Raw genomic sequence first — 23,179 nt, forward strand, 5'->3', positions numbered from 1 at the left:
ATCAACAAGATTCGTATCTTTTCTTTTGTAAATTATCTAACATTTCCATCCCCTCGGGAAGATTTACGCTTTTGAATGATACCAGGGACACACCCAACTCCCTTCGATTGGCACTGAAGGGCATCTTGCTAGGAGAGCCCAGTGATACTAAATAAGAACAAAAACAATATTGTTTGTTTTTATAACATGAATGTCGTGAAATATATCGGTTTGAAAATAATTACCAAGGTTTTTTGTTGAGTTTAGTTAGAAGAATTCCGCCTTTGAAGATAGTAAACTGGATTTTTGAAGGTAGTTAACTTATCAGGAAAATTATTTTCCTCAGTGTTTTGCAGTATAAAAGGGTTTCTGGATATGTGCGTTTTATCAGTTCGTCTGAAGACCAAAAACAAACGTTCATCATGATCTCTAAGGTAAGATGCATAAATAATTTACTGCCTTAATCATTTTTATGCTGAAACTTTACTTTATTATTACATTTCGCATAATAAGTAGAAAACCTGTATGATGATGGCTAATACTGCTTTTTACGAGGTATTTTCTTAGTTGGAGTGTTCCATGTGTGAGGGAATGACACTTTTGAGAAAAAGCAAAAGTTATAAGTGATTAAAATGAAATAATTTTCATTTAAACTGACTTTTTTATCTTTGGATTTTGTCGTTAACATTTAAAATATAAAAAGTAAAACAGTTTTTTTTTTTTTTTTTTGAATGGTATTTTTTTGTTTTGTAACAAAATGAAATTTTTGTCAACCAAGCTTTTGGACCTTTTCGTAATAAACGGAGCTTTTGGGAATTATGAATGAATTCCTTTTTTAAAAACCGATGAGTACTTTTAAGACACAGAAGTAACAATACAAAGCTGTTAATTTGAATAATTTTTTCACAAAAATAATTTAAGTTAATGTGGTCTGACAAAATGACAGGGTCAGAATGACAAGAATTTGCATTCCAGAGAAGAAGCCCATTTGTGCAAGAAAAGAAATCATATTTGAGTCAAATATAAAAAAAAATGTATTGCACTTGGTTTATATGAAGCTACTGAATCAAGTATGAAGTGAAAAAGAATTTATCTAATCATTCCAACAAAAATAGAATAAATAGAAATTATATTTTCGTAAAAAGTTGTCATTTCAATTAGTCCTGATTAGTTGTCATTTTCATTAGTCTCACTTAGCCTTAAAAGCTCAAAGCAATTTATTTTTAAATTTCATAATTTTCCTGGATGTCAGTAACAAAATTTGAAAAACATATCGTTTCCGCGTGTTAAATCTAAAAACCATTTTAACTAAGTCCGAGTGCTGTTTCGCGGCAACCCACAGGCCGCCAAACTGTGCAAATAATTCCCACATTTGTGACTTAAATCAATGCTACGTCACAGGCAAATCTCGTTGACGTAGTTTTCCTTGATTTTCAGGATTACAATTTCGATTTTCGCTATACATAATGCTTATTTTGCTTATGTTTTGTGTTAAAAGAAATATTAGGTGAGTCAGAGTTAAACCAATAAACAAGCTTGTCAATTTGCCTTTGAAAGTAATTTACTCAAAAAATGTAAAGTTTCAATGTGCAATCAAGATTCATTAAAAACTTCCATTCAAAGTAAATTTAAAATGTAAAATTCAAATTTATTTTCAGGTTGCTTTTCTGTTCGCCACATTAGTAGCTGTCCAAGCCACTGGACTGTTGCACGGAGTTGCCTTAGTACATACTGGAGCTAGTGCAAGCTCAAGAAGTCAAGATGTAAGTATTAAACATTAAACTGTATTTATAAATAATCCACAAAATCATTTTTGTTTCTTAGCTGTCGTTAAAAAATCGTTTTATGAAACAGAAATCATGTAAAAATTTCAGAAACATTTTCAACTGTTTTTGCTAAATGATATTATTGACATATTTACGATAGCAACCGAATAATAATATCACCGCTATCACTAGGAAGGCAACCTAAATAAGAAAATAAAGATGCATATAAGGAATAAAAACAACTGATATATTTACAGACTATGACTTAAATTTCAATACATCCAGCAATGCACGCATGTTAAAGTTTTCGTTTAACCAAAAGTCAAAACTAATTGAAATGTTAACTTTTTTGAAAAAAGAAAAATAATTTTATCCGAGCAGAAAATTGTTTTGCAGTTTTAGTTTGGATATTTCTATTTAGTTTGAAGAAAACCAATTCTTTTGAAGAACTTATAAGTTTTAAAACAGTCAGTTATGAACAGCTCCAACAAAAAAATTACAACTTCTTTTCGTTTCCTCACACACATTTCTGGTAACGCATAAAACTGTTCAAATTTGTACACACTTTTAAACGTGTCTTTGCTTTTGATAGGCTCATGGAAATTACGCTTTTGGTTATGACATCGTCGACGGTAAGGGTGCTTCCAACTCTCGCTCTGAGGTAGGTGATGCTCATGGCAATAAAAAGGGATCTTACACCCTTCATGACATCGACGGAAGAGCCAGACGAGTGGACTACGTCGCTGATGCCCATGGATTCAGAGCAGCCGTCAAGACCAACGAGCCTGGAACCGCCCTCAGCGCCCCAGCAGCAGCCCTCGTCGCTTCCCCCTACGCCGGCCCTGTTGCCCCAGTTGCTGACCACGTTGCTGTTGCCCCAGCAGTGGCACCAGTAGTTGTCGCCCCTCACGCTGCCACTGTTGTCAGTCATGTGGCACCAGCCCCCATTGCCCTTGCTGGACACGGACTTGCCTACAACAGCGTTGTCAATACCCATGGACTTGGACTTCTTGCCCCCTATGGACTGGGTTATAACGGATTGGCCTATGGAAAAGGATTGGGACATGGCCTTCTTCATACTGTCTATTAAAATGATGTAACTGATACTGTGTAGATAAAAATAAAATCTAAGTCATTAATTAGTGAATGTGTTACTTAATTTCTTTAGTTCAATTATTTGATACGGTTTGAATCTATGTACGAGTATCAAGAGGTTCCAATACATATGAAATAAATTTTAAAGACCTTTCTCTATTGGTTTAACTGGTTTATGATCATAAACGAATATACAAAAAGATAAACGACTTATCAATTATTTTCTAAACATTTTATGAAGTACATGAAATATTTCATGTATATCTGCCTTAGCCCCGGCTATAAAGCGGTAACTTACTGAAAATTTAATGAAGTATTTCTTTTCAGATACTTGAAATGATACAAGAACTTCTAAGACTGATTGTTAAATACTGATTGTCATTTTAGAGATTGGGGAAAAATGTACATAATTTTGCGATATAAAAAAATAGTATTTCTGAGGAATTACCATCTTAGATGTTAAAAAAATTGATGCTTGAAAGAAAGTAAAAGTTTAGGTTGTTTTCAAAACACTTAAAGGGGAGCTAAATTCTCTTTAAAATGAATATACCTATGCTCTACTCATGCTTGGTGCTTCGATAACACATATCTTTTGGTTAAAAATGTGAGAATTTAAATTCCTTTTAATGATTTTTAATTTAATATACCTAAGGTGTAACTCAAAAAATTATAAAACTAGCTATTGAAGCAAAACCGCATTAGGAAAAACGTATCTTGTTATTTCTCATTGGAACGTTTGGTTTAAACTATTCCTGCGTGTGACGTCAAAAGCTCACACATTTTTAATGAAAAAATCATCATTTTTCCTAATCATCGCAATTTAGGAGTTTTTTTTTATTTTTAGAATCTTTTTACATGCATTGAATTTTAAATGTTCACTAATTTCGTTTTTCTGGAAACGCAGAAGTTTTGAATCTGATGTAGACACAAGACTACCTCTTTTTTCGACTATTAAATGATATATATTTTTAACTACTCCAAAAACTAGGTGAGCGAATACTCAGGTACGTACGGTAGAAGTAATACTGCTGAAATGATTTTTTTTTTTTTACACTTTCCTGCACCAATAGTATTGAGACTTGTTCTCTTAAATGTAAAGCGATTTGATGTTGTAGGTGTCATAAATTTGAAATTTCAAAAATAAAAACTATGGGAAACTTAAAAAAGGAACACAAATAGAATACTATAGTACCTTAGAATGATAAAAAAAAAAGAAAAAAAAAACAGATGCAATAATTACACCCCAAGTTTGTTGTCAATTGATGCAGGGAAGAATATTTAACAAAGATTCATTTTACAGATATCGATAATTTTAACACGTTTAAAATATCGCCAATGTCGCCAAACTAACACTGAATTCGGAATCTCATTTTGTTGCCAAGTTTTCACCGACATAGTGATATACATACCAATGATGGCGACAAATATTTCAAGAATAAGCTTTTTAACTTCTTGCTAAAAGAGTTTAGAAAAAAAAAATCGGTAAATTGTTGAACAAAACTTTTTAAAAATTCCTTTGAAAAAAAAATAGCAAAAATAAAAACACTATAGTCTCAAATTTTTTACCCATCATGATTAAAAGTGAATTTTTTTACACTCGAGACAAAAACTCTAGCGTAATTACATGAAATCCACCGCCAGCTCAGTGAATTCACAAAATTAAGTTATTAAATTTTACTATGTAAAAAAAATAATTTGTGACGTTAGAAAAATTAACAAAATTGAATTTATATGAAATAGTGCACTAATTATAAATAGAAACATCATTTCAAATCTAGTTTTGTCACAGGTAAAAATAAAACAAAAATGATTTTGAATGTCCACTTTAGGTTATATTTTTAAAAATGTAAATCGCGAAATAAACAGAAAAGATAACTACAAGGAAAAAAAAGAAAGAAACAAACTACAATATAAAATACGAGAATAAGAAAATGTCCATTAAAACTACGTACGTTAAATGTACATAATCTTAACAAAATATTAAAAACATAAAAGATCAACTTTTAATAAAAACTAGCCTAACTTGTCAAAACTGACCGTTTTCGACCCCCAAAACAAACATCTGCCGATCATGATACCTACCCAAAAGAAATAGCTGCGTTCCTTTAAATATTTTTTTTCCAGCTACAGCACTTTATACCTGTTTATAGTGTTACCAATAGACGAAAAAACTTATAACGAAAAAAAGTAACAACAAATATATTGGTTGCTCAGCCGGAGTACCAGATAATTTATTTAAAAGAAAAAAAAAAGACTCACAAATATTAGGGAGCTTCAAAAGTATTCCACAGTACCAATGAGAACAGGAGAGAAAAAGAGCAACTTTTTTTTTTTTTTAAATATTGGAAAATTAAACAATAATAATCCTTATTAAAAATCTCTGGATATTGAAAGTAAAATAAGCGACTTGGAAGTCGCCAATTTAAAAATAAAGCCAAATCAATATAGATGGTAGTTGATTGGAGGGATGTTTTAGAAGACAAAAGGATCGCCCCAAAAGTGGGGAAAGGTAATTTTAGAAATAATTTTGCGACAGAAAGCGAGAGAAGGTTTTTAGCAGGTGCGTGGACAGGGAGTGTCAAGTCCAAACATTTTGTTGGTAACCCAAAAAAGTTACACAAAACATTACTAATTGATACATTGGAAAATTGGAGATGAACTGCAGCGGCTAAAGAAAAATAATGAATAAAGCAGAAAGTAACAAGGCTCAAAATGAATATATTGTACTGCACTGAGAAAAAGGAAGTTTGAAATAGATTAAGAGTTAAAAATTTGAAGATGATGCAAGCCAGGGAAGCATACATTAATTAGTGTTTTAAGCTACTAATGCTAAAATAAAGCAGTTACCGAGAATGGACTGGGGACCAAGTGAAAGACAATATTCTTTATTAATTAAGCAAACGATAACAATAACGCAATTAGTTTTGCCTTAAATTTTCTGTGCACCATTGGAATAGCGCATATTCACCAAAAAAGTAAGAAGTAAAAAGGTTCAAAATGAATAGATTGTACTGCACTGAAAAAAAGGAAATTCGAGATTAATTAAGAGTTAAAATTTTAAAAATGAATGTAATTCAAAAAAAAAAAACATAAATAAATAAAAATGCGATTTTATCACAAGTGTATCCATACGATGTTCCAAACTGTTCATTGTTCAACAGAACGGTCGTTCATTTTTTAGGTGAACGAACGGATCCGTTCATTTTAAGGATTCGTTCTTTTTAACCCGTTCATTAATGAACGACGCATCCCTAGTATGCACCTGTTTTTGGCGAATAAAAAATAGGCACAAATGGTTTTTGATTTGTCTTCGTATTATATCTGAATTTCATTTTTTATGCTTCCGCAGAGTTTTAGACTGTTGAACAATATTCTAAGTTTGAACTTTTAATAGATATTTACAGGAAAAAAGAAAGATTTAACCGTTTACAAAATGGACTCTCTTAAATCAAAACCAAACAAAGTTCAATTGTCTTTGGACTTATTTTTTTCAATAATTATTTTGGCATTAGAAAATCATCCGTCAAGGTATGACGGGTGAAAATGATGTTTTGATAGTTGAAATTTTAACCCTAACTTCAGTGGATCAACCCTAAACTCCAGTAAATAGCGTTGATTGTTAACCACTTTTAAGCACTTTTATGATACTTGACCTGATTGTCACGAAAAAATCTGCGGCCTGTTTTTGCTTATATCTCAGCAACTAGACCACAAACTTCGGGATTTCACTAAATGATTTTCTTAGTCTTAAGGTACAATTTAACGCTGAAAAATTAAAATTCTAAGATAAAATTATTATTTCGGTTAGGATGGAAAACAGCAAATTTCATGTAATTTTCCCATTAAATGTTTAAATATAAAACTCATTGATACAAATTTTGTAGCCTTGCAACAGTAGTGTTAATGAAATGAAAGTTTTGAATCAAGGCTTCTCTGGAACAAGAATGATATTCACTGTCCGTAGCTTTCTTAGGATTTTTATCCTCATCTGTCCCAATAATCGGATAGCCCAGACACATATTAGGATCTTTATCACAAGTAACTTGCATGTTTTGAACCATTCTTTTGCTTTTATCTCAGTAACTAGAGCACATAGAGACTTGGAAATTTCACTAAAAGATTTGTTTAATCTTAAGGAACTTAATGCTAAAAAATTAAATTCTGAACTAAAATTTTGTTTCAAAAGGAAAAACTTCAAAATAACAGAATTTTTATTAACAAAAATATGCAGGTTTCAATACTCAAATTTATGATTGAAAACTAGATGATAAAACATTCTCTACATGACTTGAGCCGCACTTTTCTTCGTTGGTGAAGTCTTTTTCTTGGAATAATTGAAAACTACAGGAGTACTTAAATTGTCTTTTCTGACCCAGAAAAGTTACTTTGTCCTTTTGAGTGCCTTATGAAAATTATTTAGTATTTTTTTTTTTTTTAATCTGTTATTTGTTTCTTAATTCTCCTTGAATTGCAATCTTACCAGTAAAGCAATAAAGTTACCGGTTCCAGTTCAGCCTTGTCAAAATAAAGCATTTCCCTGCAGGTCAAACATTACCGAAAAATACTATTGAATTATTATGCTATGGTGCGAGTTTCATTGTTGGTGACGTCAGGAGCGTTACTCGATCAGTGAATTGGCTATTAGTATGCATATATATATATATATATATATATATATATATGAGGACACATTCTTTGCTTGAACATTAAACTGTTGAAAGCACAAAACAAAAGGTTGACCTAAATTCATTAAGATACTTTTAAATAATTTTAATTTTTAATCTGATTATTTGTCAACTCTGTTCAAAGCACATTCTGCAATATATAAAACACATGAATAATAAAATTACATAATTACTGCATTACAATCGATACAAAAATCTTTCAATAAATGCACTCGCATAAATGTTTACTAATGCGGCGATTGTAATTCTTACGTTTATGCTTTGTAACAACCACACCTTTTCTCTGAGAAGGTTAATCAAAGAAATAGACGTAAGGTCATTGATGAAGTGAAAACTAATTCAGCGTTAGGCGTAATTAGCTTCGTAAGAGATAATATCGGTAAATGTTAAAACAGATATTCTCTATTGTTAGAAGATATTTTCCGTAACAAGTTTGATTTAAGTCGTAACCACTTTAGGGCCCTAGGGCATAATGAACAATTGCGCATTATTTATTGGAAAACTTTCTCTTTGATTTTAAAGATGTTTTAATGGTACGGAATACATTTATAAAGATGAAAAGTGAAAAAAAAAAGACAATAAGTTCTATTAATTATTTACATGAATTAATAATTTTCACGAGTCGCAAACGACGGGGAATGATTATGGAAGTGGAACCTGACGAAATTTCCTTGTTTGCTCGAGCCTAATAGCGACACTGCTCAATGTTCCATCAGCAAAGGTTTTTTTTTTTAACAATTGCTTGCAAAACCAAAATGGACAGTTTTTGCTTAATTCAGATTTCGGCACATGCACTTCGCACGTATTCGGGAAACGTAGAAGAAATTTTGGGTTAGTTGGTTGGTTGGTTTGATTGGGTTTTTTGGCCCTAATAGGCTATACTGCGCCAAACGATTGTTAAACAGTAGAAAGAAGAGCCAAAAAAGTGAGTTTTGTTAAGGAGCAAAGGACACAAAACTTCTAGAATTTAGAAAAATTAGCCAAAATAAACACGTTTTAAAATTTGAGTGTCGAGCTGAAAGGAATATCTGAGAAACAATTTTGAGTTACCAACAAAACAATGACAAGGCAAAAACAAGTACATAAGGATGAGCACTAAATTAAAGACATAAAGCTAACCTCCTGAAGGAAAGCGAACAATTTCGTATTGGGGGTGTCCCCTGATAGTTCCGTTCCTTCGAAGATGGATGCAGCTAATTGAAAAATTTGAAACGAGTATGGTTAAAATTTGGACAATCAGACAAGGTATGCTACACTGTCTAATCGACATTACATGTGCTGCATATTGGAGCTGGTTCGCGGCAAAAGATATGTAGAAATTTTGGGAGAACATAACAATGTAGACTATACACTACGCTTCAGGGTACCTATCACAAACCTATGTAGACTATACTACGCTTCAGGATACCTATCACTGCGAGAAGTTTAATGGGTTGATGGGGCACTTGAAGAAGATGATGATTCAATCATTCCTTCTGAAAAAGGAAGAACTTTGATTTGCTGATTTCGAACTCGGTACCCACTAGTCTCTTACCGATCAGGTCACCAAGGTTCACTTTGCAGACCATCATGCAAACTGCGATGTACTGAAACACTAATTACTAATTCACTAATACATTGTAACAATGCGGAGAACCTTTGTACGCAGTTAAGATATGTCGTCCCCTTCACGCATCGATATGATCTTCGATGGCAACACCTCTCGTTTGCATCGGTGTAAGTGCTACAGTCTGTCTTTGATCAGTTGACTTCCAATCCTCTGAGGCTTAAACCATTTTGTATGATAAAATAGGGTTAAGAAAAGTCGGTTTACGTTGCGATATTGATTATTGATGTTGTGCCAATATAAGAATTTGTCCTCTTTCAACCCAAACATAAATGACAGACAAGCCTCAAGTTTTCAGAGCCTCACTAGAAGGTTAAGACATCCTCCGAAAAGGAACACGTAAAAATGTTTCTGCATTTTTGGGATAAATGAAGAACTTGGAGAATGAACATATTGAGGGGCTTGTTTGAAGAAAGGAAGATTTTAGGACAGATAAATGTGTAATTATTTTTTACAGCACACTATTTCTCTATGTTGCTAGTTCTCAATCCTTTGTCGCAAAAGTTTGCACTCTGTCTTACTGTCCGTCTCATGAGTGAAAAATTTGTTTCACTATAAACTCGGATATCCTTTATAGAAGTAATAGGAGGATCTCCCCCCGGCTCGTTTCGCTAGCCAACCCCCAGTTCACCATCTGCGGTGGGTGACAATGGGGTCGTTTCCAAAATTTTAAACGTATTTTTTTCTGAAAGAGCATGCTTAAAAACATAGGCTCTGACCATTTTTTGATAAATTTGTTTGCTTTAATATTTTTTAAAAAATACTTAAATCGGAGCGCTTTCATTGTTTACGGCTTCTGCCGATGACATCACAAATGATGAAATGCCATTCAGTGTTGCCATTCAGAGTGCAAAATATTTAATTCGCATCTTTACTCACGTGTATTGGCAACAATATGGTTGATAGCAAGCGTAGAGCGCAATTTTAATTCGCTGCTTGATTATCATAACGTGGAATCGCGGTAGAAAGATGCGGCAAAGTGCATCATTTGTGACGTCATCAAGACCACGCCTTGTTTTCAAAATCGGACATTTAAAAAAATTAATTTTAAAAAAACTGTTGGGAAAATAAAAGTATTTTCTGGGTCCATGTTTTTTTTTTTTGCTAATTCTATTCATTTCAATGACTAAAAGAAGTACTTTTGACTGAAGTAAACCAGCCCATTGATAATGTAATTGCTTTTCAGTGTGTCAGGACAGCCTCAGGACTGGATGTCCGGCCCCTCAAGATTAGAGAGGTGAGACAGGGAGGAATCGCGCTGGATGTCCTGTATCCAACGGTATCAGTACTGACCTAATAAACATTGCCAGTCAGGAGGCAGACACGCAAAGACAAACACGCACAGTAGGGTGGTTCAAAAATACATGTTTAAAAAAAGTTTCTTCTAGATAACGGACCACCCCCTCAATATTTTTAGACTTGTGGATAGTTATATACTGGAAGAATTTCAGCTTCCTATTTCAACTGAAAAGGGGTGCTCAACCCCTTTCCCTAAACTTAATCATTATGGGGAGGGAGGTTTAACAAAATACATTGAACTAAAAAAACAATGCTACACATTATCATATACACTAGTAATGTACATAGACATTGCAATAAAATAATTATTTACAACAAAAAAATAGCTGGGAAAATTAAATTTTTCTAAATTTATGTTATTTTCTATACTACGGCTAATGTTATATTAAGGGGTCATTGAGTACTCTCTGAAAATTTGAGCAAGAAGTAAAAAAATTTACAGCATAATACTATTAGTAAGTCTCAAAAAAGTAGTGGGTGGCCTGAACTTTAGCTGAAAAAAAAAATAAAACTTTTGAACCACTCTAACGCACACGTTTTAAGAGTGAATGAAAATTCGAAACGAAATATTTTTTTCGGAAAATGATTTACGGAATTTTCTCTTGCATTCTCTAAAAATAAAGATCCTATGCAAATATTTTTCACTCGCAAGAAATGATTTTTCACGTATTTTTTATTTCCTTTCCAATTAACATTTCCTTACAATTAAAAACAATTAGAAAGTTTTTCCGGATATGATTCGAGACACGCCCGATTTTTCCTTGCGAGAAACTGAAGGACGCTGGGTCCGACGGAAGATTATGTCTAACAAAAACAAAACCAATAACGTTCTTTTCAAACTATAACGATTATTGAGACTGTGAATGGCATACCTACCAAGGATTTTACTGCTCTGATTTTTGAAAAAGAATCCACCTTCTTTTAAATGCCGAAGCTGTTTATGACGTAAAAGAAAATAATTTGCATCTTTTATAGCTAGTATAAAAAGGCTTCGAAATCCTGGTAGTTTATCAGTTTCATCGACTCGATAACGTTCATCATGTTCTATAAGGTAAGAAAGAAATTTATTTCAAAAACTTTGCATAATTTGTCTGGTTATTTCTGTTTTGTTGGCACGTGAGGTAAGCAGGGCGCCCTGAACTTAACTTCTTGGGAGGACGCAAATTCTCAATTTGCCGCATGGTACTCCAAATTTTGCTGAGTGAAACTCCAAATTTCGCTGAATTATGATAATTTTGCTGAACCGTTAGACAAAATTTGCCAAATAAAGAAATATTTGAAGGTCAATGTTACTTCTCCGGAAAATTAACCATTTAACTGTTGTGCCCAAACACCATTCTGGTGTTCACGAATGAAACGTAAACACAAAATTTCACGAATGAAAGAGAACAAAATTTTTCTACGCCATTATGTTGATTTTCCCGTAGTAATCTATTTGTTAAGTTTACTTTGCTTTCAGTAAACTTAAGAAATATATAACTAAGGGGGATATAGTTCTTCGTAGCAGTATCGATCGAAGCACTACTACAAATCAGTTTTGCGGCTAGATAAATAAAATGGAGTTAAATAAAAACAGTTATTTTTAAAATTTATCATTAACTCATAAATAAAACACTTAAAACATACAACTTTAAAACATTTTTGACTGCATATTTGAGTCTTTGTAATTAATTGATTTGAATACAAATTTATTTATAAAAAACTTGTTAATTTTTGGGAGCAATTTGACTAAGAAACAAAGCAGTTCAACAGCTGAGGGGCAATATTGCAAAAGAAATAAAAATTGTATTGCGAAAAGTTATTTTAGCTTAGGAAAAATCAAAAAGCTACATACATTTTATTGCAACGTCCCAAAATGTTTATAAGACGAGCCAACAGTTATGTTTTAAAAACTAGAGAGTTAGACTTGACATTTCAATTAAAATCCGACTTTGGCCCATGACCACAAGGCTTGAATTGACAAAGAAAGTGGGTAATCTGTACTTAAATATAATTTAAGGGTTACCATTTAAATGGGTAAATCAAATTTAAAATATTTTGGGAAATTTGTCTTCGTGTATCAATTTAATAAATGAAGCAAAAAACATCACCGCATAAATGCCACTAATTAAGTTCAAAATTATATTCATTTATTCAATGTTGATTCAAATATATAGGTATGTAGTGTGTTTTTATGCATATACACCAATCAGAAAAAATCTCGTAAAGTAACGGATTTTAAGAATGCTGCAATTATTACAATATGAAAGTTTCTGTGTGTGGTAAAACCATTCAAACTCTGCCGCAAACTCTTTAGTGTAGCTTTACAAAAAAAAAACTTCATTTCTTGAATTAAAAAAAAATATCTCTTATGAATGCCTGTATAAATTTAAATAGCATGAGTATATAAGTCTAATAAAATACTTCAAGACATGTTGTGCATTAGATAATACACAGTCAAAAGAAATACAATTTCGTACTAAAATAACTTCTCCAAAACAATGTGCGCGAAGAAATGCCTCCAAACAATTAAAAGATAAAAATCTAACATTTAAAAAACAAAGTCTGAGCAAAAAAGGTCAAAGAACAAAACAAGTTTAAACTTTTACGAAGCAGAAAATCAACATTTTAAATTTTTACGTATATTTTTTTTTTTTCGCGATGAACTTTAAACGTCTTTACAAGTAATCTGAATCATTTTGATCAAATATTTATTTCAAGTAAGTGAAAAATTAACAAGCAATAAGATAATTTAAGTAACATTAGACTTATTTCTCATGACAAATTAAGAAAACAATCTGTTCACCTTTAAAATATTAACACTTCATCACTAAGAGAACTAACTTGAGAAATAAACTGTTTCAAATGTTAAAATTAGTAATTAATGGTAAAAAAGTTTCAAATGTTAAAAATGATTAATGTTTGTATCAGTTCATTTCTGAAGGAACTTTTCATAAATATAAATACAACACACATGATCGCAAATGTGTTTTTTGTATGAAATCTGAACAATATTATTTCATTCAGATAAATACATTTAACGCATGAATTGCCATCAGCTTAAACTCTAATTTAAGAAAATGTTTTACAAAAGAAGCAACTATTCTAAAATTTTACAGTAAACTCTTTTTCAAAAAAAAAAAAAAAAAGGTAAAAGAAGAAAAAACTTCGAATATTCTAATGAATTTCATCAAATTTATTAAAACTAAACTTTTTGTTTCAGGTTGCAATCCTTTTCGCTACATTGGTAGCTGTTCAGGCTACAGCACTTCTTCACGGAGTTGCCTTAGTAAATACTGGAGCCAGCGCCAGCTCAAGGAGTCAGGATGTAAGTTGCTTAAATGTGATTTTATTATTATTTTTCAATTTTTATTTTTTTAACGATGAATTGAATCAAAGTTCAGAACTTGATTTTTCAAATCACAGTTGAACCACCCTTTGTTTAACTCAAGCATATTTCTTACAAAGAAGACCAAGTTCCTCCTTTTACTGCGAATTAACTTCTTGATTTATTAATATTTAAATCAAGCTTATTTTTGCAAACAAAATTAGTAGTTACAAAGCTACTTATGCAGCACAGAAATATCTAGTGCAAAAGTAGCTATATGTGCAGTGCAAACATAGATTCTTGGAGCTAAAATTTTAAAAAAGAGTTATTGATTACTAAAAGATTTTTAACCACACTAATTTTTATATACCGTATTATTTCTCGAAAAATTAGTTTCAACCAGACAAATTCTTAGTAAAGAAAAAGTATAATTTCAATTCACACCATGCATAAATATTCTAGAAATAATGTTTTAATTACATGTGCCTTAAAAAAAATTATAAAGCAAACAAATAAAATATTGTTATTTTGATTAAACGTGAGCCTGTAAAACAAAGTTCAATTTTTTTAAACCTCTTTATAGGCTCATGGAAATTACGCTTTTGGTTATGACATCGTCGACGGTAAGGGTGCTTCCAACTCTCGCTCCGAGGTAGGTGATGCTCATGGCAACAAGAAGGGATCTTACACCCTTCACGACATCGACGGAAGAGCCAGACGAGTGGACTACGTCGCTGATGCTCATGGTTTCAGAGCAGCCGTCAAGACCAACGAGCCTGGGACCGCCCTCAGTGCCCCTGCAGCTGCCCTCGTCGCTTCCCCCCTACGCCGGCCCTGTTGCCCCAGTAGCTCACCACGTTGCTGTTGCCCCAGCAGTGGCACCAGTAGTTGTCGCTCCTCACTCTGCTACAGTTGTCAGTCATGTGGCACCAGCTCCCATTGCCCTTGCTGGACACGGACTTGCCTACAACAGTATAGTCAATACCCATGGGCTTGGACTTCTTTCGCCATATGGATTGGGTTACAATGGATTAGCTTACGGAAAAGGACTTGGATATGGGCTTTTAAGCGCAATTCATTAAAATATTGTAATTTATATTTTCAGAGTATTTAAATAAAATATCTAAGTCATCACTTATTTAGATTTTATTTTATTTTACTTTATTTTATTATACTTTCACTACTCCACCTGTGATCTCCAAATTCCAAGAAAAAGGGAAAATAATGAAATAATAAAAATAATAATTGTAGAAAAAATTATAATAATAACGGCTGACGCAAAATTTTATTTTATTTTTAGTTGAGGCCACCATATGCGATTGGAAACCCAGCTACAGATTTTAAGTTCTTATTGTTGTTAGAATGTCGCTTTAGTAGAAACAAAGAATGAAGTTTGCAGACTAAGAAGACCAGATTTCTATGAACTTAACATTCAGCATTATCTCTTATACTCATATATCGTCGTTTCTGGCAATAAGGATATCTTAGTGTTAGAATTGCTCTGACGCGACAATATATTCATGTTTAAAGATCTTCTTTTTCTTTGCACATTCATTTATATTGAAACTTTGTGAAATTTATGAAGTGAAGTAATTAAGATTTTAGAAGAAAGGCCTGAAATACGGCGAAGCACCGAATACGGTTTGCAAACACACAAGTTGGACACTTTAAACATGCCTAAAGTACTACTACGAGTGTAAATATATTGAGTTACTACCACAACTTAACTGCATGCAAACGTATTGCTTTGAAGACTTCTTTTTACAAGAATATTTTTAAAAAACTCTGCGTGAAAAATGCAATCGAAAGAAAAAAAGTTCCGTAAATCAAGTTTTTAAATTAGAATTAATACCAAAAATTAAAGTATAAATGCGAAAATGAATCCGCAAGAAAAAGTGCAAGTAATTATTATTTATTGCATTCAAATTGAAATAGATCAAGTAAGTTAACAATCATGATTTTAAAAACTGATGCATCAACATTTCGAAACTATTTTTTTTACACCTGGTGACCTAAAAGATTAAGTAAAGAAAAAAAAATAAGTTTGAATCTTGAGATCTTGAATTCTCAAATTACGTTTTTCCCAATAAGGAATAGAGAGAGGACTCTACTTTCCCCAATAAGGAATAGAGAGAGGACTCTACTTGTTGGGTTTCTTGTCTCTACTAACGGCTTTTATCACAACCATAATTTGAATTTAAGACGTTAAAATTTAAAGGAATAATAGGGGCTTATGTTATGTGCTGGATGCTGAATGTTGTGGGCTGGGTACCATTTTCTCGTAAAAAGACTTGTGTAAAATCGAGAAGGTCGTTTATGAATAATTTGATTCCGTAGGCACATGGACGCCTGCATCATAAGCACAGAAAAATACAATCAAAGGACGCGGACGTCATTCAACAGTCAAGTGAAAACAATAAGCAGTCTGTGATTGTCAATAAACCTAACAAAGTAAAACTTCAGTTCGTTTTTGTCCTTTATGCCCAATTTTCCAGAAATTTATACTTGTTGTGTATGATATCACCGAAAGCTCTAAAGATGCACTGAAGTTTACTTAGGAAATCATTGTATATTTAAAAAAAAGTATAATATTTATTAGTTATGAAAGGTTTAAAACAATATAGTTCTGCATGGAAACATTTAATTGAATTAAACTTTTGACTGTAATAACTATTTTTTTTTATCATACTTTAGATACGTTATTTTTTAATATAAATTCATATAGTTATAAAAACAATATTGAATCAACGATTCTTTATTAAATATTACTATTATTAAAAATTGTGGCGAGCAATCGAGAAAGTGAAAATATAAAATCGAAAATAAATAGAAACAAGGAAAAAGAGAAGATTAATAAGACTAAAATAGAGATAATGTCACATTATATCACACTTCAGGGCCCCCAGTATCAACCACTATTTGTGGTTTAAATAGTTAGATGGGGTCTTTGAAGCTGAGTTTTATATATATATTTAAATCTAGAACAGAAAATGAAGAATCCCTGTGGTCCAGTACCTCCAGAGGTAGTGGTTCACATGGAAGACTTTGTGATCACAATATATTTAAAGTGCCCCAGTCACCATTAACGAACATGGAGGACCTAGGACCGGCTGGAATCGAACCCGGGACCATTTGGATACGCCTTACCGGAAACAATGAGCTCTAAGAAATAAGAATCAAAACTACTATATACAGGAACTCAAATATTCAAAGCAAACAGCAAATAAGCAACATTCTAAGGGGGCTGTAGATGATAACACACGTTTTTTAAACATATTTGAAATCCTCCTCCCCCTTTGTCACAAAATTTCATACTTCACCTTTCCCCTCTCATCCCATTGCCACATATCGCACTACATTACATAAATTGATGTAAAGAATGTATTTCAACCAAAATGTGTGATGTTGTACTCTTCTTGTTACTTCCAATCCGTCCTACTCGCAAATTACCTCCATTTCATGCACCTTCTTTTCTCCTCACAGCGTGACATAATTGGTAGATAACTCCTAAATGAAAACTCCCTTTCTGCTTTTATTTTCAGTTTTTCTAAGTAAGGCACTATCTTTAAGAGAGTAATTAAGAAAAAAAAGTAATTAAGAAATTAAAAAAAAAAAGTTTTTTTCAAGAGGACGGCGGTAGTCGCTTACACAACTCAGTAATTTAATGGATAGGCCCATGGATACTTTTGTTAGCTCATATTACTTTTATGTATTGTAAAACACCAAACCTCAACACCTTGAAAAGATTTCTTTTTTTTTTTTTTTTTGCAATTTTAGTTATAACTGATCACACCTTGAAGAAGATTTAGGAAGTCCCATCGCATACGCGATGAAATTGTATAAAATTAAATATGTCTACTTTTTTTTAAATTAATTTTCATGAAATTTTCAAGCCTTCGCAAGAAAAGTTTCACTTCAAAATCACTTCAAAAAACTGAAGACCATTAAAATCTATTTCAAAAAAAGATCGTCTGTACATCTGACTTCTAATCGCGAATGAATCGAATGAAATCGTTTCCACCAATTAAAATGTAATTACTATCACGAACACTGGTGTTTAATTCAAACATACTACTTACACTACGTGAATTTAAATGATTGAGTCCAGTTCAATGCTTTTGAAGAGCCACTCCTTTTTCGCTCTTGAAGATCGTTTCAAGAAAGTGGTATAAGGTCATTCATACAATAGAAAAGAAACAAGAGGCAACATAATTAGTATTACAAGTTTGATGTCATTATGATTCAACATGTGAAAAAAATTATCTCCATTGTTAAAAAAGGTTCTGACATCTGTGTAGTAATATGTTTTTATTCTTCGTAATGAAAATTTTCACGTACTTTTCTTTTCAGGAATTATAATTCTTGAACTTTAATTCTTCTTTTGAGCATCAATAGCTTTAAAATTGAAACGATTTTTCGCATTTATCAACTGTAACATCCGATTGAAAATATGTTTATCGCCGCAGTAAAAAGGCACAAAAATACATTTTTATTCGGATACGACAAATTTTTTTGCACGTAGATAAAAATTTATCAACGCATATTTTTAGCTTTTCAAAGCCTATGTTAGTTATTTTAGTGCACATTTCAAAGATTTTTAGTGCACATAATCCGGGCTATATTTATGTATCGCTCTACAATTTGCGAGAGTTTATTTTGAACGTGTAATTTTGTGCTTCCTTAATAAGAGATGAAAGGCATATTTTTCAAAGCAATAATTTTCTTTTTCCTAAACTAGGTTGTTCAAGAAGCATTAAAAAACATAAAAAAGTCTATGCATCGTGGAAAAATTTAGATCGACATAAACCTCAGCAAATGGATTTGCATAGTTATAAAAAGCAAAAATGTCAAGAAAAAGCGAACAACATTTTTGATACGGCACGCGAAATTCATTAGAAACCATAAAAATGGCAGAATATCAGAAGGTTTTATAATTCCCCAATGTATATCAAGTTCTGTCTATCAAGTTTTTAACTTATCAATCAAATACCAATATATGTACACTAAAATTGTCAAAATAAATCTCAAAGATGAAGTTGATTATATATTATATTTTATGTAGAAAGCAGAACCATAGAAGATTTCTTCGTGAAGGTAACGGAAAGCTCTTAGAGCTGGTATAAGTAACGATATTTCTTGGTCAAGTTCCTATTAGGGGGATACATTTACAGCAACCTAGATCTTACTAAATAGGGGCTAAAGTAGTTTTTTGCTTCAAAAATTTTACATTTTGAAAGCAATTCAAATAGGTCCTTGCTGTTATAACTGCTTCATAGTTAAATATTACACAAAATCAAGGTTTTCATACACTACCACAATCAAAGCTCCTTTGAATGGTATGTACTTAAAACATTAATAGCACTATACAAACAGAATGACAACCAGAGACACCCCGAAACAAAAAAAAAAAAAAAGGAAGGGGGGGGGGGGCGAAAATTCTTTATTTGCGAATGGAACTTTAAATTTCGCTGAATGATAAAATACGGGAATGCACACCTAAGTACTTTTAATGAAAAAGGATTTTCAGGCATTGAAAAAAAATTGCATTATTTCCCCAAATTTGCCGAATCATCAAAGATTGGACGATTAAGAAACATTTTTCGGAGGTCACAGTGACCACCGAGACATCCCATTCAGACTCCCCTGATGACAACCGGTTTAAAAGCAGCGACAGTAAAATGTATGAACTATTTGTGGTACTTAGGAAGTGAACTAGTAGAATTATGTATTTAGATGAACTAATAAAGTTAGACGATAAACAGAGACTGACTCGAAAAGTGAGTGCTGGGTCAATCCATACAGGTTCGACGGATGGATGGGTGCGCTCAACCATTTTTAATTTTTTTTTTTTGAAACTCATATAACTAAAAGATGCATATGAAAAATGTTTTTAAAAAACTTTTACTTTTTCTCTAAACTGAACCTTTGATTTTTTAGAGGTCGTCAAAACCCGGTTTTCGAAGTAAAAAATGGGACTTAAAGACCTTTGCATTTTGGTCAAAATCCATTTGAATTACATTTATGGCAGTTAATTTTACGCTTTGATATTAAAGTTCATAAGATCATAGTCTTACATGCTGAGTTACATGGCTGTATCTTAATAAATAAAATAATGGCAAGAGGTCAAAGTTCAAGGTCAAATGTAAAAATTTTACTCATTTCAAAGGGGGATAACTCGCGTAGGGGACGGAAACACAAAACGAAATATGGTAAAAACTAATCACTGGAACCATTCTAATAAGAATATGTAACTGTTGTTGTGTGCTTGTTTACCCTTTATAGATTACAGCTACTCAAAAATCGAAAAATGACATTTTTAGACCCCTGTGAACCAATGGAATTAAAAATAAAATTTCGTGACCAATTGAATATTCCATCTAAGCACAATACAGATTTTATGTATTGTTTTGTGTATTTGGTGTGTAAAAAAGATACAGGTCTTTGAAATTGAGTAATTTTTCTAGTTAATTCACACACTAAAACAAAATAAAAAGTGAAATCTTCATTGCACCTTCTTAATATACTTATATTGTGCTCTATATAATATGTTATATTAAAAAAACATATTGTAAGTATAAAAATAATTATTTTAATTTGATAACTTAGAAATATTTGGACATGAATGAGTAGTTCATACTTGATTGACAGCTTAAGTTAATTTATTGACTATACTGATAATCTACACACAAATTTTCAATACATACAAACATACTTTCTGTACATTAACTTATGTAACTTGCCTAAACACCCTGCTTGGAATTAAGAAAGATAAGTCCCATGACTTTATGAAGAAATTTTATGTTAAGTAAAGTTTTTACTTAACATAGAATTAACTGAAGCATATGGCTGAAAAAGTAGGCATGTTCAAAAAAGGAACGGAAAAATTTACATACGTGTCGCTGCATAAAGATATGAGTTACAATAACTTTTCATGTCTTAATTAAGCTTCGGAGATCTTACTTTTGCAGTTACACGCTTCAATTGCAACTCAACAAAACTATGTAAGAGATTACATATACGAGTATACCAAACTATTTCTTCCAACATGGTACTGTTTCATGGCAGATTGAAGAAAGCAATTTAAAAGAAAGTAAAATTGTAAACTCGATAAAAGTTGGGAATTATACAGCTTAAAGAACAGATGAATTAATAAAGTAATTCAACCACCAGTTTACCAAAGATGAGGGGGGGGATTATTTTACTGTCTTCAAGACTATAGGAAGAAATATCCAAGTTAAAGTACAGCGTCCAAGTTCTATTAATGTTCAGTGCTGATATGAAATAATTAAAAAGTTTTATTTTAGTGTTAACTCATTTTAAAAGTATATTTAAAACCTGGGACATGAGATACTTGGTGCATGAAATAAAAAATAAGAATTTGCGGGAAAATTCTCAGATGCTTTTAACTTTATAGTCCTAGGGGCACGTATCACTTTTGGCCGAATTAGATCAAACTTTGCACACATTAGTTTGTATCAGATTTTTAGAAAAGAAGGGGAATACTAATTGAATTCCTCTAGGGAAAAAAATCTCTCGTGAAAGGGGACTATCCAAATATATACATATAATACCAGAAAAAATTTTAAGTTAATCCATGAATATTAACACGTGACCCTAGCGCCTCCTATTTTGAGATTCGAAGAAAAAAATTGCGGATTTTCTCATTTTTACGTAAAAAATATTCTTACGTTTTATATATAAAGAAATTTTAAACCTCAATAGATGCTGATACTTCCACAACGACCATTCTCTCACTTTTATTCTATAAAATTTTACATGGTACAGAGGGTACATGTACACCAATGGCCTTGGGTCAAGCATACGCTCTTCTGCGCTCGTTCCAAACCACGCGACAGGGGAACGTTTCCAAATTGCCTCCTCCAGGCTTTGAGAGTGTAGATTTATAAAATTTCTTATGTCTGTTTTTGGTGTGGCAAATGAGGTCGTTAGGTTTCAATGCTATAAATTTAAGTAATGTCAATTATATTTTAATTTTCTGTTCTTTAATTATAAATCTACTTAAATGTTTATGCAATTTTCAATTTTTAAAATATAAATTTATAAAAAAAAATCCAGATTGGAATAATATAAAAATCTGTTCTTTAAATAAATGTCTTCTATTTCAGTACATAGTCGTTTATTATCATCAAATTCTTCTTGCGATTCACAAGATTTAGAAACCGAAATGGGTATCTATCTTCACCTGTAACCCCTTTTCTACATCTGGTCTACCACAATACAAAAAAGCTAGACAACTAGTGATATCTGATCACCTTTCAGCACTGTTAGACAAATGCCATGTCAGGGATAAAGGTGCTATTTATTTATTAACAGTTTGTGTAGATGCAGTAAATTTAAATCCAAATGACATTGGGATAAATTGTACAGCCCTCAAGAGAGCAAAAGAAAATCTTCGAGAAGTAAAATCAGTTTTTATGAATGTAAATTTAGATTTTGTAGCTATTCACTGGGATACAAAGTTATTTTCAGATGCAACTCAAAAGAAAACGCCGATAGACTTACGTGATAGTTTCAGGTCCCGAGTTTAACAGCTACTTGGAATTCCTGAGATACCTTCAGGTAATAAACTTGAAATTTCTTCAGTTGTATATGATATCTTAGATGATTGCTCAGTATTGCTAACTGTTCAAGGTGTAGTGTTTGATACAACGGTTTGCAATACCGGCCGTATAAATTGTGCATGCAATTTTTTAGAGCAAAAATTGAACGGTGGTCTATTGCGTTCGAATTGCCGTCATCATGCACTTGAAATTGAATTGCAGAGTGTCTTGAAAGAATTTTTTGCCTCTCTTTGTTCTAAACCTGATATTCCATTATTTAAGTACTTCAAAATTTTGTAGGAAGATCTCCATTATTCAGAACTTATAAGATTTCAATTAAGTGCACATACCACTTAAATTCCAGAGACGAATTTGATGACACATTATTGTTCGTAAAAAAAGCGGAATTGAGAAAGATCTTTCCATTTAAGATTACAGAGAATTATCATAACTAGTTATACTATTTCCTGCCATGTCCCTCCCAGAGGGATATGTTTTCGGCAACCTTGAGCTTATCCCTGGGCCAGATGGGTGGCAAAAGGAATTTTATATTTTCAAAATTTATGCATTTAGGAAACAATTTAAATTTATCTTACATGAAGAGAAAGCCCTTAAATGATTTTTTACAGTTAAATGCTAAATGAAGATAAGGTTTTTCGCAACTAACAAAATTGAGCTTTTTAAAATAATATAATGCTTCTAAAAAAACTAGCAGCGTACAAATGATGACAAACATGCAGTATCAGCAGCGATTGGAAAATCCATAAATCACTTAGGGAATGAACTAGTAGCTTTGTCCATATTGAAGGAAGGAATGAACTTTGAAGAGAGGAAAAGACTACTCTAAAAAAAATGCTTGCAGATCTGGAGGATGTGTCTGA

General features: G+C 32.1%; 3 protein-coding genes across 3 annotated transcripts in view; 2 read left to right on the plus strand and 1 right to left on the minus strand.

Annotated features, from left to right (window-relative positions):
- Positions 1 to 23,179, minus strand: part of LOC129223171 (1-phosphatidylinositol 4,5-bisphosphate phosphodiesterase-like) — a 187,421-nt gene that overhangs the window by 44,046 nt on the left and 120,196 nt on the right. The gene's annotated exons all lie outside the window — the stretch shown is intronic.
- LOC129222726 (adult-specific rigid cuticular protein 15.7-like) lies at positions 384 to 2,871 on the plus strand. Its single transcript, XM_054857258.1, has 3 exons — positions 384 to 413; positions 1,638 to 1,742; positions 2,338 to 2,871. The coding sequence occupies exons 1-3, from the start codon at positions 402 to 404 to the stop codon at positions 2,833 to 2,835; spliced, it is 615 nt and encodes a 204-aa protein (XP_054713233.1). The 5' UTR covers positions 384 to 401; the 3' UTR covers positions 2,836 to 2,871.
- On the plus strand, positions 11,364 to 14,893 carry LOC129222724 (cuticle protein 8-like). The gene is made up of 3 exons (XM_054857256.1): positions 11,364 to 11,481; positions 13,633 to 13,737; positions 14,321 to 14,893. The coding sequence occupies exons 1-3, from the start codon at positions 11,470 to 11,472 to the stop codon at positions 14,849 to 14,851; spliced, it is 648 nt and encodes a 215-aa protein (XP_054713231.1). The 5' UTR covers positions 11,364 to 11,469; the 3' UTR covers positions 14,852 to 14,893.

Source organism: Uloborus diversus, chromosome 5 (genome assembly GCF_026930045.1).
Source record: "Uloborus diversus isolate 005 chromosome 5, Udiv.v.3.1, whole genome shotgun sequence".
Classification (NCBI taxonomy): domain Eukaryota; kingdom Metazoa; phylum Arthropoda; class Arachnida; order Araneae; family Uloboridae; genus Uloborus; species Uloborus diversus.